Genomic DNA, 19688 nt, shown 5'->3' on the forward strand with positions numbered 1-19688 from the left:
GCATTAAATAAAGTATCTTTACAGTGGAAAAAAGGTTCTTTAGATTACGCAAATTTTGTTCACACTAAGAAAAATTGTTATTTTTAAAAACTGTTCACTGACTGGTTCTTTTGGAAACCAAAAACGGTTCTTGTATGTCATTGCTGCAGAAAACCCTTTTTGGAACCTTTATTTTTAAGAGTGCATGCTTGTGAAGATATTTCCTCAAAATAATTCAAAGGATGTGCCTACTCAGAAAGTATGTGATTTCTGACACAGCCAAAGTTTGTAACATAAGGTAGGCTTCTAGATTATGCTGTCTCCTAAAACATCCTCGTTTTGGTCAAATCCTAAGCCCCCATTGAAGAAGGCAATTCCAGAATGCACTCACTGCAAACGAAGAACATAAATCTAAAGCAGCAGATAAAGCAAGTTGAACAAATGTCAGTTTAAAAGGTAAGGGAAAAGTACATAAAAAATTGTTAGGCATAATATAAAAAAAAAAGTTCAGGGGCAATTTTTGCTAATTTATCTTTGGGCACTTTGTTCATTTTGGTGGCATTTTTGCCACAAGCCCTAGTTAATTTCCGACCCTGATGTGGATTCATTTTTAAAGGGGGGGTGAAATGCTCATTTTCACTCAATATCCCGTTAATCTTTTATTAGAATCTTTACTAATCATTACCCAGAGCCGTTGAAAAACATATTTAACAGCTCTGACATTACCTTGAGGAAAAAACCATCATCCGAAATAAACCATGGCTACAGTCAGATTCAGCCGTTTATTTATGATCCAGAATCAGATCCCGAGGCTGAAACTGAACGAAAGCAGCAGCAGCAACGACTCGCTCCGAGCGGGGCTCGAACCCGGGTCTCCGGCATGGGAGGCGGACGCACTAACAAGGAGGCAGAGATATTTTAAGCAGTTTTACTCACCGCCTGCGGTTCCAACACACGATCGTGACCCTTTTTCCTTGGGATTGCATCATCCTTAAGAAATAAACGATACGCAAATCCGGCATCAAACTGGGCCTTGTTTGTAAAACAAGCATCTTCGAAATGCAGGGAACAAACACAAACACTTGCACAACTCCGTTGATGCTCTGTAAAAATAAACTCCATTCACTGGTCCCTTAATGCTGTTTTTTCTTTGGTAATCTGTGCAGGGTTGTCTTGCCCTGGCAACCAAAAACACACTTCTTTTGTGACTTTTCGCGACGCTCTCGCTCTGATCAGTGAATCGCTCTGATCAGTGAAATGTCTGTGCTCTCAGTGCTGTGCTATACGGGAGCGCGCGCTCTTCCGGCAGACGTGCCCTTAGGACCCATATAAGGAAATTCCGCACCATCTAACGTCACACAGAGCCATACTCGAAAAAAACTTTCCGAAACTTGTGACAAACCGAAAGAGGTATTTTTGGAACAGAAATACTCCTTCAAACGTACAACTTAATTTTTGAAACTTTGTCCATGTTTAGCATGGGAATCCAACTCTTTAACAGTGTAAAAAACTCAGTATGCATGAAATAGCATTTCACCCCCCCCTTTAAGGTTCCATGAGTTAAATGTCTTAGAAGTCAGCTATCTATGTAAGAAAAAGCACACTAAGCTCACTAAGTTCTGGAATAGAGTCAGAATGTTACATTAGAAGGTTACCCAAATAACTGAGGCAAAGGGGTGGTGTTAATATCAGCTGATCCAATAAGAGAAAGAGAGTGAGGTTTATATCACATAATGGGATAAGCAGCTTGTTTCGGGCAGTATTGGAGCATTAGGATGTATTAAATGTCTAGTGGTTTAGCCATTGTTGGAGAAATGTAGCCGTTTTGCTAGCAGGTCTAGAGAGATTATCCTCCAGAATATTTCTGCATTTCACAACTGTATTGAAGGTTAACACTCACATTATGTTTCTTATTACAAAGTGCCTGGGCAAAATTCTCGCTGGTGCTCGCCAGTGTGTTCCGTGGTTGCTAAGGTGTTATGAGTGGTTGTTATTAAGTTGCTAGGATGTTAGATGTTTCTAAAAGTGTCCCCCAAGTTTCTATGATATTTTGGTTTCTCTCTGTTTCCATCTCTTCCTCTCTCTATGTCTTTTAAGGCAGAAGGACCCATTAAATCCATTTCTAAATTCACCCTGACATTATAGTTTCCTCATAACTCATGTGATTCACCCTTGGCATGTACATGAACACACGTATCCAAGTGTGTGTTCGTGGAGCGAGTGTGTGGTAGGCTGTGTTTGGTCTTGTCCCTCTCTCTGTGTTTGCAGTCACTGGGCCGATGACAAATGCAAAATGCCAAAATCTGAGTGTGGATTTGTTTATGTTTCATATTGATGCATTTATTTGTAATTGGTGTGTGTGTGAGTTACTGTTTTTGCTCTTGGGTGTCACAAAGGGGCCAAATCAAAAATTCCATAAATAGAACACAAAAAGAAAAGAAAGTTTGTATGTTGAGTTTGTGCACATCTGTTTGCTGCAGATTTTTTTTTTTTTTTTTTTGCTCACAGTGATAATCCAACTAAAGATTTAAATTCTGAAGTGTGCAATATCTGTATCATCATAAAGAAATTCCAAAAATAATGACCATTTACAAACATGATTCCTGAAAATCACCCTGTTCAAACAAAAAGTCCTGCCCCAAACTTACACCATTGTTTAAGCCATCGTTTCTGTCAGAAATGAAAAAACAGAACAATATTTTGATATGTTTTTCCATAGAGACAAAGTTCCTTACATTATACAAGGAGAATCACCCTATGAATGGCTAACTTACAGTTTTCTCTGCCTGCATTGTTAACATGGGATTTCAGAAACTATATTAAATGAAAATAATTACTTCAGTGTGACAGAAAGGAAGAGAAATCAGAAGAAAGAGCGAGAGAACAAAAGTGATAAGTTTAAGTGGGTCAAAGTCTTGACTTTCTTTCAGTCCAAGACAGTGGCCTCTGAGCTGTAATGAGTATGTGGGACAAGGTGTGTGTGTGTGTGTGTGTGTGTGTGTGTGTGTGTGTGTGTGTGTGTGAGAGAGAGAGAGAGAGAGAGAGAGAGAGAGAGAGAGAGAGAGAGCCAGCGTGGCGCATTACACTTGCAGGTAGACATGTGCAGGCCGTTTCTGAGGCCCAGAGGACCTGCAGTTCCTCTCTGAGATATAAATCAGTATGTGTGTGTGTGTGTGTGTGTGTGTATACACTCTACAGATCAGATATATTCAATGGACAGCCTTTTTTTCCACTTTCACACAAACATGCTCATTAGAAGTGAGGGCAGAATTGTGGCTTTTTCTCATAAGCCAAAAAAAAAAGAAAAAAGAAAAACAAACAAATTGAGTTTTAAGAATGTACTGAGAGCTTGTCTGAAAGATACCAATGTTTTAATACTACAATCAAATATATAAAAAGAAATTCATAAAGAAATTAAAGACTATGATTTTGAAATACTTCAGATTTTTACTAATGGATGCAATACTCTTTTACCGTTCCTTAAAACCCTCTTTAGCTCAGGGTTAAGCACACCTTGAGCAACCTAATGGCCAACCTAAGGCCTAGGTAACACATTTTGACCTGCACACTGTGTGTATATGAGAGTGCACGCTTAACACAAAAACACACACTATTGGCAGTCAAGGCATTTTAAGTCAGTGTTTTAGAAAGCTATGTAAACATATTAATGGTATTATATATTTTCTCCTATACAATAACCTTACATGCTACTACTATGCATTGCTACTATTTTGCTTTTTTTGCGATTGGTCTTTATGCATACCCTGGGGATGACTGGGAGCTGTGATTGATGGACGAGCAGATAGATGGATGGTGGCATGGAGAAACAAGATAGCAGCTGACTCTGACACCCAGGGAGTTTCTGAGGAAAAAATGCTGCACTCTAGGAAACGCAAGAAGATCTTTCTAATCTGTGCTGCTGATAAATCAAACTCATGAATCTAACGCTGATGAAGCATAATCTGAACATAAAAGTAATCTGAGGAAATACTTACATAAGTTAGACCTGAGATATGTGAGAATGATGTTCTCAAAAACTTGTGTCTAAATTTATGGAACACACAGAATACTTTACTAATGCTCAAAATTACTTGCTTTGGAAATTACCATGGTCTTTCCACTTAGAAAACCTTTTCAAATCTCAAGTCAAGAATTAAGATAAGAAGTGTCTATAATATAGCAACTGTTCTTAAACCTAATATTAAAATATATGGGCTAACTTCTCCACAATGATAAATGGCACTGACCTACAGCAGTAACTCTTTTTCAAATCTGAGTTTTAGACCTAAGACGTCACAGCAAGCAACAGCCCATTTTTGTTGTGTACAACAACAGTAACTGACAGGGGTTTAATCATGGGACATCCATCTTTCCTCCTACTGACAGGTGCAAATGTGGAGCAACTTATTGCAGCATTAAAGGTGCAATAGGAGATCTTGGAAAATGCTAACATTAGCCTGATAGCACTGAAAGCGAATGTCTCGCTCAACCTGCAATCACCATCCAAAGTCACGCCATCCTGAATGCACTTATTTTCACAGACCAGAATACCAGAGATAACATTACTATAATAGGCTACATCAGTGGTTACAATTCCAGCCCATGTTCCGAAGTGAAGTAAACCCCTGCTCTGGGAGTAGGGAGCAATGAACACGGTGTATGGATCATATTGATCGCAACACAATTAATTAACGTAGATCCCTTCTAATGAGTTGGTCATCTGAATCGGGTGTGTTAACTAAGTGAGACATGCAAAATATGTGCGTGAGGACTGGAGTTGGGAACCGCTGGGCTACAACATGCGTCATTCACCAGCAATCATGAACTTAATGATTGTTATTGGGATGTGAAGAGACTTTCAACCAGCATAACAAAAAATGTTTCTGAAGACAATCACCTATTGCTTGTCACTGTTACTCATGTGACTGGACGTCAGCAACAGATCATGCTCTCAACACCTTTAAAAAATAAAAGTACTTTATTGACATTAATAGTTCTGTGAAGAATCTTTAACATGCATGGAACCTTTTCATTCCACAAAGGTTCTGTATAGCAGAAAAGGGTTCTTAAAATTATTTAAATGTTCTTCACACTTACATTTTTTTTTATATAAATTAAATTAATATTTACATTATATTTAACAACTCTTCACTCAAAGGTTCTTTGGAAAGCCAAAAAATGTTTCTTGTATAGCATTGCAGCAAACAAAACTATTTGGAATCTTTATTAGGGCTGGGACAATGATGACGTCGACGCAAAAAATACGTCAACGCAAAATATGCGCATCGATTCGTCGAACTGTATTTATTTCTCTAAAAAACGTTTGCAAAACGTTTACCTTATGTGCGCTGAATATACGCGATGGCCGGATCAACATTCTGTCTGGCTGTCAAAACCTTATTTGATCGGTGTGCCAGACAAGGCGCGAACAAGAGAGAGCCCCGGCTGCGCGCGCACACTCACAGTCTTCAAACAACACGAGCGCTTCTTGCTCTCTCTCTCCCCTGTGCATATTAATCAAAATCATTAAACGCGATATAAAAAGGGCGGAATGCCAAAGTTTCACGTGGAGCATTCTGAGATTTTTTTTTTCTCCATGACAGGCTGCTGGCTCCCACTGTTAATTTTTATTTATTTATTTTTTTGGGAAAATGTATTAGCTTAAAGCCATCAAGTTTACATTGGTTACTGTATTCTTTCAATTGCTCTAAACAAGCATTTTGGGTGACCTTTTTATTGAATGCTAGACATCAAGTTGTTGTTATTTTCATCTGAAAGAAGAACTTTTTTTCAGTAAGCTAGGCCCTATGTGTTCAGTAAGCTTGTTTCAGTAAGCTATGTGTTTTCAAGGCTTCAAGGTTTTATTGAATGCTATCTCTATACAAGTGCAAAGTAAGTCAGTCGGTCTTTTATATTGTAATTTTAAGAGCAATAAACATATATTGCAATGTTAAGGAATTCATGTTTTTTTCATTCAGATATGTAAATCAACATGTATAAATTGTTAGTAGTCAATTAATGGGGAGATAATCGAAATCGAATCGGTCTGAAAAAATTAATCGTTAGATTAATCGATGCATCAAAAAAATAATCGCTAGATTAATCGTTTAAAAAATAATAGTTTATCCCAGCCCTAATCTTTATTTTGAAGAGTGAAAGTTTGAGCCACTTGCAGTATGAACACTGACAAGCAGTGTAAATCTGAGAAGGTCTGCTTTTATGCACACCCATACTCCGGTACATCAGCCTTTTCAGCACGGTCCTGTTTAAAAATCCTTACAAAACCCTCAACAGCTTCAAGTGCATACCAGATTTCACCTAGTAAGTTAAATTATACTCTTTCTCTGTGGCAGTGAAAGTTGATCTTCAGTAACAGTACGAATCAGATAATAACCACTTATGCTACAGGAGACCGTAGGGAGCAAATTACCAAATGTGCCTTCATTCACACATACAATGTGGACACACCAAATACCTGCCCCCTCACCCACCTGCACAAATACCAAGCGCAGTAGACACTGGCAAACTCAATGTGGCGTGAAGTGTGAGTGTATCTCAAGAGTGTGTGTGTATTAAGATGATTTTGTATGATCAATGGGCCATTCTTCAGATTGATGGGACAGCAAAGTAATCTTACCTATCCAAAACACATGAGAAATGACTGGAAATATTTCATAAAATTGTCTTTCAGTTTCTCTCACAATTCTTCCTGTATCTGTCTATATTCAAAACACATACGCTCAACACTGGGAGCTGTTGTCAGTGACATACCAAAATCCCACCCATCCTGCCACCCGCTACTCAGTCATCTCACACTTTATTATGGGCTTTAAAGGGATAGTACACCCAAAAATTATGATTTGACTTTTATCTGCTTACCCACAGGGCATCCAAAAGGTAGGTGTCTTTGTTTCTTCAGTAGAACACAAACTGAGATATTGCACAAACTCAAACCGTTGCAGTCATATGCAAGTGGATGGGAATCACGGCTAAAACATACAATAAAATAAAACAAAACAAAAAAACATACACAAAAAAAACCCAAATTAAACCCTGTGGCTCGTGACGATACATTGATGTGTAAAGACATAAAACGATCGATCTGTGCAAGAACCTGAACAGTATTTATATCGTTCTTTACCTCTGATGCACTAAAAAGCCTGAACTGTCTCAAATGTACTGCGCGTCCTCTACACAGCCTGCTGGGAGGCATCTTCTTCTTCTTGCTTGCTTTATTAGTGCATTACCGCCACCTATCTCTCAAATGGACCACTTGAGAGATAGGTGGCAGTAATGCACTTACCTGTAAAAGTCTGCGATCCACCGTAAAGCAAGCAAGGGAAGAAGATGCCTTATGGCAGGCTGTGTCGAGGACGTGCATTACATTTCATCACATCAATGTATTTGTACGAGCCACGGGGTTTAATTTGGTTTTGTGTATGTTTTTTTTTGTTTTGTTTTATTGTATGTTTTAGCCATGACATCCATCCATTTAATATTATATGACTAACAGACTGCAACGGTTTGAGTTAAATATCTCAGTTTGTGTTCTAATGAAGAAACAAAGTCACCTACATCTTGGATGCCCTGGGGGTAAGCAGATAAACATCAAATTTTCATTTTTGGGTGAACTATCCCTTTAAGTAACTATGGCGACTGGCCAGGTTGGCAGGAGAATGCTGGGGTCACTGAGGTGGGCGGGGTAAAGCCGCATGCCCCAGAGATCACAGCACCACACACACTTACACATTAACTTCTCCATGGAAATGACTTCTGGCCTTCTAAGCACAGCTCTAAACTAGATGCTGCCATAGTGTAACACACCCAATTAAACATAACTTTTATAGTCACTTTAGAATTGTTTTAAATACAGTACCATCCAATAGTTTGGGGTTTCCCTCTTATGCTCAACAAGCCTAAGGTGTACTTAATTCCCCTGATGATGAAGCTGAATTTTCAGCAGCCATTAGGATGTTTAGGATCTTCAATGGCACATGATCCTTCAGAGTTCATTCTAATATGCTGACTTACTCAATAAATTATTATCATCAATGTTGAAATCTTCTTGTGTCACTTGATATTTTTGTGGAAATGGTGATACATTTTTCTAGGATTCTTTGATGAATATATGTTTAAAAAGTACAGCATTTTAAAGAGAATATTTTTGTTACAATGTGAAAGTCCTTACTGTCACTTTGAATTATTATTATTATATGGTATACAGTATCACTGTAATACTTAATTACATCACAAACAAAATAATTTCACCTGATTCTTCTTAAAAAAGTAACTTTTTTTAAAAATAACAAAATTAATGTACATAAATTAAATGAATGTATCTAACCAGTATACAAGTAAAAATATTTTTCAAACAGATTCAAGTGCAAAAGAACAACATACTGTATATATGTAAAAATGCACTGTATAAGTATGAACAAATAACTGAAAAGAAAGTACTTGATAAACATAATAGTGAATATAAAAATAATTTTCATTTTTTATTTTTATTGTGATAATTGGGTGAATTTTGACATCCATACATGCAGTGTTGTACATTTTACCCAGTTGATGGAAAAGAAGCTAATGATGATAAAATTTTATTTGGATAAGGTTTACTCATGGTATTTTAAGTGCCCACGATAACAATAAAGTGCACTTTCATTACGTGTTATACCGCATTACAGAATACCTGCACATGCCTATTTTAAACAGTTTTTCAGTGTAACTTTTCACTCAAATTGATAAGCTTATAATAATATTGTAATGAAAAACATTTATTGTAGTATAGTATGTTCATAACAAAATATCAGCATTTTATCTTGTGGTTTCAAAATGGATCCAGCTGTATTTAACCTTTCAGTTTTTATTATTTTTAAATGAAATATAATTTTGTCAACTATAAACTCAAATGAGGTGATGTTTTGAAAGGTCAATAAACCATAAACAGAATGAAAACAAAACCTGATATTGGTGCCAACTAGGACAATGACACTGCAGGCACAGTAACTACGGGCACAATCAAGCATATCTATGTTGTTTACTGCCAAATACACACTCTGACACATACTCTCAGAGAGAAAGAGTGAGAGAGATGAGCATACGAAAGGAATAAAAACACCATATCCAATTGGCAGAATGTGGCAAGCGTGAGAAAGAAGAGAAGGAAAATAAACAGGGGACACAGGACAAGGTTCACACGGTGATCAGGATAAAGACAGACACACAACACACACACTGCAAAAAAAAAAGTTTTCTTAATCTTTTTTTTTTTTTTTAACTGGTTTTCATGTTGTTAGCTTTATGCTTGCAAACCAGAACAAAATTATCTAAATGTCATGATATACTCTGTCTACATCTTATTTATATTATTATTTATTAATTTATTGATTCAATTTATCTTACATACACCATTTTTCCAGTAAATGTAACTTACTTCAATGATGTCTGGGTATATTTGTATTGGAAAACAAGACAAAAATACTACTTAAAATTATTTCTTGCGGTTCATGCAACATTCACATACCCAGCCAGCCCTCACAAAACCCCCTTCCCCCCATATTTCGGAGTTCTTCATGTTTCTCTTTCAGTCATTCTTTCATTATTCATTGAAGGAACACAGGTGCACCTGTTTCAACTGACTCTTTTCAGAAGAGCTACCATCAAATACACACATAATCCCTTACTTCACTGACACACACACACACACACACTTTTGTAACACCCACCAGCTTGCTCACTGCGGAACACACTGATGTCTGCCCTTCGACAGAGGGAGGAAGAGAGAGGAGGCGGCAGTCAAAAGTCATCTGTCTTTCTTCCTCTTCAGCTGTATTGTGTTCACAGTGCGTCACCTGGTGGAAAAAAGAAAGAATAAAGAGCCTGTGGATGGAGAGAAGAAAGGCAGAACGAAATCAAAGGATGAAAAGGGATGGAGGGAATGGAAGCGGTGGAGTGCCCACAAAATGGGCAAAATAAAGCAGAGGATGTTGTCCAAACTGAAAAGGGCTTTTTAAAGCTGCCCTCCCCTCTCAACTGCTCTTCAGGCCTGTGTGAATGTTTGGTGTTTCTGTTCTCAAGCTCAGGAGACAAAGAGAGAGGACGAGAGCAGCTCATAGACGAGTGAAATGAAGGCAAATACGGGACAGTCAAAACAGAGTTTACTGACTACAAGTTCGAGGAGTGTTACTTGCAAAGTTGTTCCAAAGATTGCAATGAACAAAACAGCACACAATAAAGATGCAGATGTACTGAGACATAACAAGCGGAAAATATCAACTGACTAATTAAAAAAAAAAAAAAAAAATCATGTTACTGTCCCCAAAATGGTAGTGACCATCATTCATTTATATTTGAATGGTCCCAATATATCATCCATCCCAAAACACACTTCACCTTTAAATGTGTAATGTATGTACCTTTTAATATAAAGCACAAATTAATAGTGTACTGTTTTCTATATGCAGGTGTGAATGCAGTAATGATCATCAAATGTGTGAACATTTACTTTGCTTACCAGAGTCTTGGGGTTTCCTCAGATTAAATCAAAGCTGTAACACTTAACTCTCGGAGCATGTGTGTGGTTTTCCACAGTAGCAAATCATGCTGAGCACATTCAAGTACTTACAACAGCTCTTTATGCTATCCTGAGACTTACAGAAAGAGAGAGAACGGCAGAGAGAGAGAGAGATTGTTTCGTCGACTGCCCACAGTATTGGTCAGTTTGTCTGAATTCCCCACAGCGGCTCATATCTCACACAGTATGACCTCACACCATCCTACACACACTTAAACAAGTGAGCTAACACTAAAGAATGGGACACAGTACGTAAAGAGGACAAAAGATTCTACCCACAGTGTTGAATATGCTACAGTGCAGTACTGTCTTCCATTTCCTCCCCCGGTCTTTTCAGCTCTTCATTAACTGAGTGACCATTCTGTCGCAGTAACACTGACTGGAATTGATTTGAGTGTATTGCTCTGGTGTGAACGCACTGCCACCTACTGGATGAATGACGCATGGCAGAAATGTTACAGATGCCAGCAGCTTTCGTGAATGAACTTTTTTTTGTTGCTTTTCTGGACAATGACATTGCCGTAAAAGCAGGTGCGTCATTAGATCCTTTTTACCGGGGCATGAACTCCATTGAAATATCACCTGGACCCAGTAAAATATTAAAGATAAATACTTGTCTGACGATGGATATTACCGTATAACAATATTTTCCCCCGATAATATTTCAGCACGCACGTTGTGGGTTTTCTATCAGCTGTTTAGAATAACAATATACAGTATATATGGGTCATTCCACAGAAACGTCCACTTTTGATATGGCAAAATATCTTAAATGTATTTATTTTTCTAACATTTAAGCTTAGACCACATTATTAGATTACGTTTTGACTTCATGAATACATATAAATGACAGCTTAATTATTTTTCTCTTTAGCTTTTTTTGTGAAACTATTTCAAGACCAAATGAACCATTTTTTTGTCACTGGTGTTACCATCTTTATCAATATATAAAAAAGATTGTATTACATATTTTTTTCTTGATTTTATTTTTTTAAGCACATGTTGTCAGAGTTACAGAAAAATAATGAAAATTGAAGAAATAAGGAGATTATGTCTTATTTAATTTGAAAGAAAAAAAGTACGGTAAAAACAGTGACACAATTAATCACCAGTGACATAAAACCTAATATACTGATCTTCACTGGTTTTTAACCATAAGGAAGGTAACACCAGTCACAGTAACACCAGTTACAATTTTCATGAAAAAAGCATTTTACAAAATGCCTGCTTGAAGGTATCAAACCATATGTTGTCAGCCATTGCATACTCACTTAATGAAGTAGTTTAATCCATTCTTATTATAGTGTTTTTTTTCTTTTTCTTTTTTTTTTACAATTCCCTAACAATAAATAGATCATACCAGTGGCATCAACTAAAAGCTTCATGTGAAATTGTGAGTTAAATGAGAACATTTCTGATAATTGAAAAGTGGAATTAACATGGGCTTTTTTCATAGATCTTTACAAAATAGGAAGGAGGAAGTCAAGTGATGTCATCAGTCTGATTTTAATTACAAAATTACAGATTTTTGTCAAACGGTGACACAAATCCTGGGGACCACTGTGAATACACACCTGGAGTAGTCATGTTACTAATCCCAGAAAATGTACATCATAATAACATAAGAAAGCACAGCCGCTTTCCTGAGCCTTAGCAAAAATAAATATTCAAATAAATAAATAAAATGGTCATTGGCAAAACACCTTTAACATTATAATGAAATACAACAATATACACATACACACTCAGTTCTAATATTTCACATATTGCTTTCAAATAAACTTGCACCCCTGGCTACAATAGTCAGAAGAGTTGGTGGGTGAACTCACATGGAAGCTCATATTTTTTATTTTATTTTAAATGTGTTACTGTAGAATCAGAATTATGTGAAAAACATCAGAATTGAGATATACTGTATATATTTCTGACTTTCTTTTTCTTGTTTGAGACACAGAATACATTTTTTTTTTAAAGTATTTTTTCTCCCAACTGCACTTCTCAGAATTCTCAGAAAAAAATGTCTGAATTATGAGATGTAAACTGAGAACTGTGAGAAAAAAACTCATAATCGTGAGATAAAACGTTTTTTATTCTGTGGCGGCAACTGGCTTCCATATAGGACTCGAGGAGATGTGCTCCTGAAACTTCTCACACCTCTGCTATGATGACATTCAACTCCTGAAAGGATCTCTTCATGCCCCATGGACATATCACTTTAATCTTGACAAGACTAGGCACCTCTTCTTTCCTCCCCTACCAAAATCTCTCTTTACCCAAGTCAAAGTTCAAGAAGTCAATCCTTCCAGGTGTGTTCAAACTGACCAAATCTAATTTGAGTGATATAATGACTGACCGATCCTTTTGTTATATCCTTAAAAACATTCCGAAAACATTCGGAAAAAGGGCTCTTCCATGACACCTACAATAGTTGTTTCATGTTTAGGATAAAGTAACTCCTCCCTTATTACACTACCAGCAAGGCTAAATCCTACGGTGCCCCTAGGGTGACATGGTCGGTTTGCTTAGTTTTGTCGTGGCCACGACATAACTCATGGGAACATGATAATATGTCATTGCCACGAGATATTAATTTGAGGGCACATCATATTAACCTGTGGGATGTCGTGGCCACATCACACATGGGCATAAATACAATCATAAAGTCAACTTTATTGGCATAATTGTCTGATAAATGAGCGTGTAGTGTTTTCATTTACTAATCAATGATTCATTCCTCAAAGAAACACTAAAGTATTTATAGTTATGGTCTAATAAGTTGCAGAAATAAAATGAAATATATGTAAAATTTAAACTGCATTCCAGCAAAAATTCCAGTCAGCATAATCAAAGCTTTATTGGCATGTAGAGCATTTACATAATAATAAAATACACTTACCGGTTGTGGTCCATAAACAACGTCTTCTCCAGACAAAGAGGGAACTGCTCCATCTTTCAAGAATAATCTTTGTGCGAATCCGGCATTAAACTGATTGAGATTGAGGAAGTTGTCCTCAGCAAGCTATCCTCAGCAAAATGTGCTGCACATAGTTTTACATGTGGATTATAATTCTCGGGAACAGAGTTAAACATAAATTGTAAACATTAATTTCCAAGTACAGCGTCCATGGGAAGCCCAAACAAAGATGATTGGATTCAGAGTTGAAAAATAAGAGCGTTTCAAACAACATGGTGACAAACACAAACGCACCTCTTCCTTCTCCGTCGGTGCGCAACAAGACCACGCCCCCTGTTTGTGAATTCATGTGGGGGGAGGTTAGTCAAAAAACTGTTTTAGTGACGTCATTACTGCAGGAACTAGAGGGATGTAGTCCAAAAGGGTCGTTTTTTGTAGGCGAATTCTGTTTATTTATACTCTAACAACAACATTACACACTAACTAAAGTTTAAAACATGGGATCACGAAGAAGGGGACCTTTAAAGGGCGGAATGAAAGTCTCAAAATTAAAATGAATCAAATAGAATCGACTAAGAAGCTCAGAATAGACGCGGATGAATTTTAATCGCACATTTTAATCCCTACACGCACATTTTAATCTCTACATGCACAAATTAACAAATTAAAAAACTATAACATTTGTATTCACAAATATGTCGAACAAAAATCTTAACTCTGCAGACACCGGTTGAAAAGCATTTGTTTCAGTGTAGTGACGCCAGAGGTGGAAAGTAACGAATTACATTTACTCGCGTTACTGTAATTGAGTAGCTTTTTTGTGTACTTCTACTTTTTAAAGTAATTTTTTAAATCTGTAATTGTACTTTTACTTAAGTAAATGTTTTTTGTAGTATTGTACTTCGCTACATTTTAAAACACATTAATTACTGAGTAAAAAAAACAAAAAACAGAACAGGCGTTAGTGGTGCAGACACCGCTGAAAACGAAACCCCGTCATATTCTGAAGTTGAACTCGAAGGAAATGAAGTGAACCCCTGGCCATATTTATGCTCTATTATGCAATGTAAGCTGTGCTTACCTAGAGAGACCAAACTAACAGCTTATAAAATCTCGACATCAACCCTTCGCAAGCATGCAGAGGTAAGCTAAATAATTGCAACGTTGCATTGGTGGTTAAAATGAAGCTTTGACATTTTAGCAAGAGGTTTTGCACAAATTTGCCAAAAAGACTGGTGCGGAGTTTGCGATATATATCGTCTGCGATAATATCATTGTTGTTTTAACAATGTGTGCGTGCATTTACAGTGCGTTCTTTCATTGTGTGATTCAGTCTTGTAAAGCGCATTTAGAATGATCACAAAATTGAAGATATAGGGGCAGAAAATGTACATATTTATATCATTTCATATAGTAAATCAAAATCACACAAAGAATGCCTTCTTTTCCTCCAAAAATCATGATTTATATATATATATATAATTTTTTTTAAAACAGGTCAGTTAACAAGTTAAGAGACTTGCGTTTTAGACACCATATTGCCTGTTTTTGCTTTATTTTTAAAACAAAAAAATAATTCCAAACACAGCCACCAAAGCACAGTTTTGTGTCTCTGAGCAACATGACAGTGTTTCGTTTCTGAATGAATCAACCGTTTAAATGATTCGGTTCAATCGCAATGACTCACTTATTAAAAGTGACTTGCTGACTTTTAATTTCACATTTAAAGTATCCTTTGATTTTTTTTTTTTAAATAATTAATTTCTTATCATTTCAAATGAGTATTCAACATTTTATGCCTTGTATATCAAAACATTATTCATGCATTTGTAACTGCAAGTTAAATGCATTCTTGTCCTGCACTAAACAGTGTGTAAATACATCTAAATGCCACTTCCGATGAAGCTTCTGCATTTCGTCTGCATTGAAAAGATGAGTTTGTTGATACTGATTTGCCTGGTAACAGCCCAAATGTCTTATTATTCTAAATAACTGATTTCTTTAATTAAAAACAACTAGTTTGAGATTAATAGGCCTGTGCCAGGGGTGTCAAACTCAGTTCCTGGAGGGCCATATAGCCCTGCAGAGTTTAGTTCTAACCCTGCTCTAGCACACTTATCATGTAGTTTTCAAATAAGCCTAAATGATTAGATTAGCTGGATCGGGTGTGTTTAATTAGGTTTATATCTAAACTGTGCAGGACTGTGGCCCTCCTGGAACTGAGTCTGACACCCTTGGTCCCATTTTTGCCTCCTCACCACTGTTAAAATGTAACTGAGTAATTTTTACTCTGAGTACATTTTAAACTAGCTACTTTTTACTTTTACTTGAGTAGATTTTTAGACTGGTACTTTTACTTGTACTTAAGTAAAATTTAATTCATGTAATGGTACTTTTACTTGAGTAGAATATTTTTATACTCTTTCCACCTCTGAGTGACGCACATTCGCACCTTGTTCCTTAGTAGTTGTGTGTGTGTGGCACGTGAAATGCTGAGAACTGCGAAAATGAAGTCTCAAAATCCAAATGAACCGAACAAGATCGACTCGAACCAGATGCCAATTAATTCACGCGTGTCACCCGATCCACATATGCATGGATTCCTTTTTGCACGAGCAATTTATGATGTATTAATGCAGAACAGAACATTTTTATTCGCAAAAATGTCTGTACATTTACAAATCGCTGCACAATCATTTAATCCTAAATCAAATTGAAAGGCATTTGTTTGTGGTTCTTAAAATACATGTATAAAACTGATGTAGTACATTAATATTTTTGCAAGCATCTATTAATCATATGGAGTCTATTTTCATCCCATATTTAGCGCCTCCAATTGGGCAAATAATGCAATTTCTCCTACTGTATTGTAATTTCTGCCAAATTTATGGGTCCATGACTTTAAAATACTACAATAAAAATGTCTGAAAATTAGCATGGTAACAGTCAAGTGCCTTGGGAATAAGACCCAGAGGAACTTTCAACGTACCATCTAAAGCAGCCGAGATACAGTATGTGGATCTTAATTATTAATGGTAAAAATCTATTTGCCCTGGGAATAATGCCCCAGTGTAAATTTTAATGTACCCTCTAAAGCAGCTGAAATATAGTGCCTCCAATTGGGCCAATAATTCAATTTCCTCCGTTATTGTATTATCATATCTGCCAAATTTATGGGTCCATAACTCTAAAATGCTACAGTAAAAAATTCTGAAAATGTGCATGGTAACAGTCAAACGCCTTGGAAATAAGATCTAGTGGAACTTTTAATGCACCCTCTAAAGCAGCTGAGATATGGCACCTCCAATTGGGCCAATAATGCAATTTATCCTGTTATCGTATTGTCATATCTGCAAAATTTATGGGTCCATAACTTTAAAATGCTACAGTAAAAATGTCTGAACATTTGCATGGTAACAGACAAGTACCTTGGAAATAAGGCCTCAATGGAACTTTTAATGCATCCTCAAAGTCAGCTGAGATATTGCGCCTCCAATTGGGCAAACACTGCACTAGCTCTTCTAACTGTATTCGTCAGTGTGTCCATGAATTCAAAACGGTACATTATCCAAAAATACAATGGCTATTTCGATTCAATTCTGTTCAGTTCACATTTATTTAAATAACACTTTTCACAGTACATGTTATTTCAAAGGTGCTTTATAGAAAAGCATGTCTCTATGTTGCAACACCACCATAGTCTTTAAGATGATATCAGAAAGTACAGTTGGAACATGCTAAAAATTACAGTATTTACAAACATCATATATACATTTAAGCAAAATGAATGTCCATTTTAAAGCACTTAACTTGATCTTTCTGTATAATCATCCAGAGTTGGTGTGATGTTCTGGAGATGGTGTAGGTGTAGACTTTAATAAAACAATCTAATAGGTAGAAAAAATGATTTATGTCATTATTTTATGACTGCCGTCTGTAGCCATGCTTCAAGTCAAACGCACCTACTGACTCACTCAAATTAGTACACAAAAATGAATTAATCCTTATATTGAACTGATCCTACTACTCAGAGACTGAATTCATCATTTCAGGATGGAAATTTGTAATATATTTTTAGAGCATTTATCATCCAAAAGGAAAACCAAAAATATATATTTGTAATATTCTAGAGCAAACGCATCCACATGCCAAATAATTTTTATTTCTCTTTCCATACTAGCTTACAATTAGAATGTAACAAAATAGAATAAAATAAACAGAAGAAACATACAACGTATCTTTAAATTGCACATGAGATTTGGCAACATTTTTCCATCCATGTCTGTCTTTAACTGCAGTGGCATCAGCAAATTTTCCAAAAAAAGAAACACTGATTTCAGTAATAACTAGCTGTGAAAATCCTGGAGTGTTTAGAGCAGTAACACAAGTGCAGACAGATGAATGGGAGCTTAAACCTCACAGCATGGAGATGCCACAGCTGCCCTATGAGAAACACAGTTGTTTTCACACTAATCAACATTGAAAAGTTAAAAATAAAGGGATGAGTGTTTGTGTAATCAAGTAAGTGGAAAAGTCAAGTTAGTGTCTGGTGGTGCGTGTTGGTGAGAGAGTGCTATAAGGCAGCTGCAGGGTCAAAGAACCTCTCTGTGTCGAAGAGACACATACTGATGACCTCACGGTTTGTCACTCTGGCAACAAGGTCACCAAGAACAAGCGTACTTACACACAAACACAAAAAGTTAAAGCCAACACAGGAAAAGCAAAGTTCATAGAAAATTTACAAAAACAAAAAAACATCACATGCCCTCACACCCGACACACACAAACAAATCAGTGCAAAAAATGCAACAGTGCTGATGTGACTCACAGTTTACAGTATCACATCTCTTCTGAAATTCTTGTGGACGTCCTATGAAATTAAGGTCTGCACAGCTTGGATGCTGAATTTCAGGTCTGACAAGACCAGCCTAAATCAAGACCAGCAGTTGTTCAGTAAACATCTTTCCAAGTTCCAGGTCAGTTTTAATCCAATCAGCTCCAATTTTAATTTTTTTTGAGAAACAGGAAATATACACCCAACACAGGAAGACATAATGAAGGCTCTCCAACTTGACACACTACTGCCTTCTCTGTGCTGCTGATAGTGGATTGTCCTGTCCAGAGGAGTTATATGCAGTTCAGTGCAGTAGTAATTCGTAAAAGAGGTTAGCAGACTTCACACCGCAGTGTTAGTGTAAACCTCACTGTTGTGTGTCTGTAGGAAGTGGAGGGACCTTATCGTCATACTGTGGAGGCGGGGTGAGGGGTTCGATGGTGAACACGTTATTCTGTTGGATATCACTTAAGCTTTTCCTTCTAAGGTTGTCTGATTTTATGCGTCTAATTTTAAGGGGAATTAGTTTGCGCCCGGGACGGCTGTTTCTTCGGCCGCCCGCTCCAGTGCTGGGGTCGATTTGGGATGAAGGTCTGCGTGCTGGGCTGAATCCATCCTCCACGGTGCGCTGATCTTCCTCTAGTTCGTCATAGGCTGGCAGCTGGGTGATGCTGTTGTTCCGCTCAGAGGACTGACTGATGGGATACTGGCCACTCATTACCACCTCCTCATAAGTGGGGACCATGTGGTTTTGATCTAGTTGCTCCATCCTAGATGAAAAAATAAATGCCAATTAATAAATTACAACCATTCACAGCATATTTAGCTCATTGTTATTTAAACCATCATTCAAAATATTTGGGGTCAGTAAGATTTAATCAATACTTAACACTTTTATTTACCAAGGATGCATTGAATTAATTAGAAGTAACAAAGATTTTTACATGGTTACATAAAAGAATCCTGAAAACATGTCTCATGGCTTTCACAAAAAATATTAAGCTGCACAACTGTTTTTAACATCGATGAGAAAAATCCTCATGTTAGAAAAGTAACCATTCCATTCTAAAGTCTGAAATAAAATACAATAATTTGCACCTCAAAAGGACAACTTTATAATCTAAAAATGAGACATCCTTGATGATATACGTGGCTGACAAATGCGACCTAAGGAGGGTGCAGCCTTCAAAATGAGACAGAGACAGTCATTAATTTCCTGTCTTTTTTCCTGCATGTCTGTTGGACCACATTGATATGGCATACACAGTTTTTCAAATATTTATTAGCAGTAAAGCAGTTTTGTTGAAATCTTTTTTTCTAAGACATAGTAATACAAGCTTATGCCAAACTACTTTATAATGTTTAATAGAGAACATTATTTTCATTGT

General features: G+C 36.7%; 1 protein-coding gene across 1 annotated transcript; it reads right to left on the reverse strand.

Moving 5' to 3' along the window:
* Window positions 1–17608: 17608 nt before the first annotated feature.
* LOC128013831 (transmembrane protein 51-like) lies at window positions 17609–19093 on the reverse strand. The gene has a single exon (XM_052597016.1). The coding sequence runs from the start codon at window positions 19067–19069 to the stop codon at window positions 18668–18670; it is 402 nt and encodes a 133-aa protein (XP_052452976.1). The 5' UTR covers window positions 19070–19093; the 3' UTR covers window positions 17609–18667.
* Window positions 19094–19688: the final 595 nt, after the last annotated feature.

This window comes from Carassius gibelio, chromosome B25 (assembly GCF_023724105.1).
Source record: "Carassius gibelio isolate Cgi1373 ecotype wild population from Czech Republic chromosome B25, carGib1.2-hapl.c, whole genome shotgun sequence".
In the NCBI taxonomy this organism is placed as follows: Eukaryota; Metazoa; Chordata; class Actinopteri; order Cypriniformes; family Cyprinidae; genus Carassius; species Carassius gibelio.

Bases quoted from the DNA above. Each gene is read 5' to 3' on its own strand.
- LOC128013831 (XM_052597016.1), bottom strand. From the start codon at position 19,069: ATGGAGCAACTAGATCAAAACCACATGGTCCCCACTTATGAGGAGGTG.